Source organism: Sapajus apella, unplaced genomic scaffold (assembly GCF_009761245.1).
Source record: "Sapajus apella isolate SASKATOON/1434 unplaced genomic scaffold, GSC_monkey_1.0 scaffold87, whole genome shotgun sequence".
In the NCBI taxonomy this organism is placed as follows: Eukaryota; Metazoa; Chordata; class Mammalia; order Primates; family Cebidae; genus Sapajus; species Sapajus apella.
This window is the reverse complement of record NW_022437027.1, coordinates 4,593,356-4,597,975: the sequence shown is the minus strand read 5'-3', so window position 1 is coordinate 4,597,975 and position 4,620 is coordinate 4,593,356. Positions and strand designations below refer to the sequence as shown.

The 4,620-nt window shown below is 37.2% G+C and overlaps 1 protein-coding gene across 4 annotated transcripts in view; it reads left to right on the top strand.

Moving 5' to 3' along the window:
* LOC116534436 (cytochrome P450 2U1) overlaps positions 1-4,339 on the top strand; it is a 22,412-nt gene extending 18,073 nt beyond the window's left edge. The window contains exons 4-7 of one of the 4 annotated variants that reach the window (XR_004261715.1): positions 562-729; positions 1,051-1,251; positions 2,647-2,701; positions 2,814-4,339. Coding sequence is in view for 2 of the 4 variants with exons in the window: in XM_032254829.1 (XP_032110720.1) it covers positions 562-729; positions 1,051-1,229 (347 nt within the window). In the remaining 2 variants the exon portion in view is untranslated. Of the gene's footprint in view, positions 1-561; positions 730-1,050 lie in introns of all 4 variants that reach the window. The other 3 variants (XR_004261714.1, XM_032254829.1, XM_032254828.1) reach the window with 3 other exon arrangements.
* The last annotated feature ends 281 nt before the right edge of the window (positions 4,340-4,620 follow it).

Sequence of the window (4,620 nt, the reverse complement as noted above, 5' to 3'; positions counted from 1 at the left end):
TTTTGTATTTTTAGTAGAGACGGGGTTTCACCATGTTGACCAGGATGGTCTCGATCTCTTGACCTTATGATCCACCCGCCTCGGCCTCCCAAAGTGCTGGGATTACAGGCTTGAGCCACCGCGCCCGGCCACATCTCTTTATCTTAGTTTACGTCCTCATCACATTGTTGTATGGACATCAGTGACCCTATAAACTAAGTTTTATACATATTAGGAATTTTAATTTTTAGGGAAAGTTTACTTGGAATGCCCTGCTGTTTCTATCTTAGTGTTTTCTCTTTACTGTAATGTTTTTATGGTTTTATTTAATTTATTAACTCAACATTCATTTGAGCACTGCCTGCTCCCTGTCTCAGGTGAGTCCTGGGATGGTGTGAGGAGAAGGATGCCAGTTGATAAGATCTTATTCCTGCCCTCAAGTACCTCACAGTTTGGTCTCAGCCAATTAAGGGGCTAGGTATATAACTACTTTTTTTTTTTTTTTTTCCAGAAAATGATGTTTAGGGAAAACTACAAGTAAAAGCTTACTGAATAACACCCATATGTTTTCTTTTGTTTTAGTGCTCCAAGGGTATACCATTCCTAAAGGCACATTAATCTTACCCAACCTGTGGTCAGTACACAGAGACCCAGCCATTTGGGAGAAACCAGAGGATTTCTACCCTAATCGATTTCTGGATGACCAAGGACAACTAATTAAAAAAGAAACCTTTATTCCTTTTGGGATAGGTCAGTTATACTTCTTTAAAATTGCATAATTTTTAAAATAAGTAGAACTAAAATAGTATTTTATTATTTCATGTTGTTTAAAAAATGTTTCTTTCTTGGCAACCTAATATAAAAGAAGGGATCAATAATTTAAATAATTTAAATGTAAAAATTCTGATCAGCATATGTTGTAGGAAGCTATGTGGTATATATGGCAATTTGATTTAAAAACTATCTGCATTTAAAATACTCGATTTAGATATTTCATATAAATTTGTACTTTTTGAAATAGGAGAAGGGATGGTATTATAATCCTTAATTTTTTTCTGATCTCATTTTTAGGGAAGCGGGTGTGTATGGGAGAACAACTGGCAAAGATGGAATTATTCCTGATGTTTGTGAGCCTAATGCAGAGTTTCGCATTTGCTTTACCTAAGGATTCTAAGAAGCCCCTCCTGACTGGAAGATTCGGTCTAACTTTAGCCCCACATCCATTTAATATAACCATTTCAAGGAGATGAAGAGCATCTCCAAGAAGAGATGGTAAAAAGATATATAAATACATATCCTTCTAAGCAGATTCTTCCTACTGCAAGAGACAGTGAATCCAGCAACTCAGTAGATCCAAATTATGCTCAGATTGGAGAGATCGGAAGGACAGTAGAGCACACTGGGAGCTTTCATCTTGGAGGATTCATGAGCAGGATACTTGAGCCATTTTAGTAATGCAGGTCTGTGATTTGGGGGATAGAAATCAAAGTACCTAGGAAACAGGAGATCGGATTTTATTTGCAGTGGCTTCCACTGATGGGCCAATTTCTCATTTCTCAGTGCCTCAGACATCCCATATGTAAAATGAGAGTAATAAAAATTGGCTTCTCTCTACCTCTCAGCACTAATGATGGTGAAATGCCTTACATCTTTTCTGATGTCTCTAAAATGCTGTCTAGTTCTGGAGAAGAAATTCAGGAGAAGAAGATCTACCTGCTGGCTCTTAAAGACCTGTGACAACATGAAAGTGGTGTTCAGCCTGGAATGCTTTGTCAGAGATGAGTGTGGATTTAGGTTATACTGGGGGAGAACTTTTCTCAGCACAGATTCTATGCCAGCTTCTTTGGACTTGTTCTCTTATAATCTTTTTATGATTTTAGTTTTTACTTTTTGTAGATATGGGATGAAGTGGACCCTGTTGTGTATATTGAGGAAAAAAGAAATTATGATTTTTAAAAATCCCTTGTAGGATTATTGTCTAAATTTATCTGTCTACCTTCTACTTCAACTACAGGAAGTGAGCCTTGCTAAATAAGTGGCTTGATGGCAGAATTCCTTTCTGCTGAGTTATTTGCAAAGATGCAGCTCTACCTTTTGACTTAAGGCCTGAATGGTGAGCTTGGGGATTTTGATACTGGGACTCATCAGGAAAGGATTCTACTTTCCAAACTATACTGAACATTCCTGTCCTAGCCTCCCTGCCACCAGGCCCAATGTATCTGATCCTTGAATATACTCTCAAAGACATGAAGACATTCTTATTGTTTTTCTTAAGAAAACTTAAATTGTTTCTAAATGTAGAAGGCCCCTCTGGAAGAGCAGTTTTCAGCAGAGGTGGTAACCTCTTCAAAGGGTGTTTGGAAATGTGTGGGTGTGTTTCTTGGTTATCGTAATGAAGGGGGTGCTACTGGCCTTCTGCTGCCATGGGACCTGATGCTAAATGTCAAGGTAGCCCTACACAGTGAAGAATTGTCCTGCTCAGGATGCCAGGATTTCCCCCGACGAGAACATGCTCCAAAGAATGACCACCCCTTTCTTTTATTCTCCCACAGTGCTCCATGTACAGAAGTGAGCATAGCAGTAATATGAGCAACCATATTCCTGAACCTTTCCTTATGCTGGCTCTCCACTTAATGCTTTACTTGTATGTTTCTGTAATTCTTACAGAAATTCTGCTAAGAGGGTGGCATTCTGTAGCTGATGACACAGAGGCTTAGAGAAGGTAAGGCAAAAAGTTAAAAAGTTATATGACTGCATTTCAAACCTACTGGTCTCTGTGACGAAAGAATGCTTTCAGAACCACTTCTCAACTCTGCCACCACTTGATCCCATAGCAGACTACCCCCTTGGCCTCATGCTGGAGTTGTATATGTCCATCTTCATCCCATGCTGAGCTCCTTGAGGTGAAGATGTGCTGTTTGACTCCCTTACAGTGCCTTGGTCTCGGTGGATGCCCAGTCATCTTGTGAATGACTTTTAAGAAGTGTACTTAAGATAAAAATCCTACCTTATTTGAATTATTACAGGTTGTATTTTTGTTATTATCTTTTTGTTCAAGATTTTAGTTTTTGCTTAAAGGTGATAAAAAGTCAGTGCATGTTATTTGTTAATGTCCACTAAACCCAGTTTTTAAAAAATAACTGGACTTTTGTGTTTATCATTTAAAACAACCATTTTAAACAAACTTGGAATGATGCCTTAGCTGTTTTTGTATAACAAATGTAAGCTCCCAGCACCTGGAGACTAGGCCACATCCAGGGGCCTCTCATTCACTTTCCTAAAGGAGAGAAGCAGCTACTGCTGTTCCTACTGATTGATAGAGAAGAGACTGAGAAAAGATCCACAGTGGTTGTTACTTTAAGAATTAAACGTAAGATGAAACCCTGAACTTAAACGCTTCTATTTGACCAGACTCCTGTGACTGATCACCCTCTTTTCTCCATTTTCCAGATAAATGGAGACACCAGATCTCCCTAACCTCTTACTTCATCTGCCGTTAGCCACACTGTGTGTAGTTAGATCTTAGTCTGTGAATGGCATTCCAGGGCAATTGTGAACATGAGGCTAGATTTTTCCTTTCATTTGGCACATTCCTAGGCAGATTTTTGCAAGCTCAAAAAATGAAAATAATATCAGCTTAATCAAAACATCAGAGGAAGAAGAAAAAAATATTATTTTAAAATGATTATCAATAAAAGTATTGATGATTTTTGACTCTACATTGTTTACATTATCTACCATACTGCTCTTGTCCTTTTAGAAATATTATTAAACACCTTCAACATAGATAAATGAAATACAGACTAATCTTTAGGTGTCTTGGGAATTTTGCCTTTTGCAAAAGAAAAGCTAATAGACTAACTGCAAGGAACTGAGTGGATGGGTAGCTGCTGTATAGACTTTTAGATGAGATGATACAGCGTGGATTACACTGTACCTTAAGCAGGACAGTTTGTTCTTGATATGGAATTCATATGTTTTTGAATTGCACTAATAACTAAGCATTAACAAATGTATTACTCCTTAAATTATACATGCATTTTCATATTCCTAACCAAAGAGTTTAGAGTTTACTTAAGAAGTCTGTTCTTTGTGAGATGTTGAAATTAGATGTTTATTAAACTTTAAAATATAATGCCTTAAGCTGTGACACTTTAAAAAACATCTTCATATGTAAATTGCTAAAAGGATTGTTAATGCTTTTCTCAGACATATTGGCATTTACAATTTTGCACATCATAGTTTATGTGAAATGAAAAAATAACTGTACTTTGTTTTATAAGTCTGCCTGATATCTCATTTTTGGTTCTCATCTTTAGAACAGTTTTGATGCTTTTATTAAACTATTTTAACTGAGAAAGTGTCATGTCTGTTTTCTTGTTTTAATTGCTACACAAAATTTTGTTTTATCAGATGTCAAGTTGACGAAAAAAAGAGAATAGGCCTCCAAAGACATATGTCCACAATAGAATGTAAGCACAGTCCTTAGAAACAAGGGTAATTCTTTCAAAATTTCCCCTTGGACTGAAGTTCCTTAGAGAACTACATCACAGCCCAGGTGTCTTATATTCCATGTAGAAACCCAGCATAATTGAGAGGAGATGGGCCCATGTGAGCCTACTGTGGCCAAGTATTGAGTGC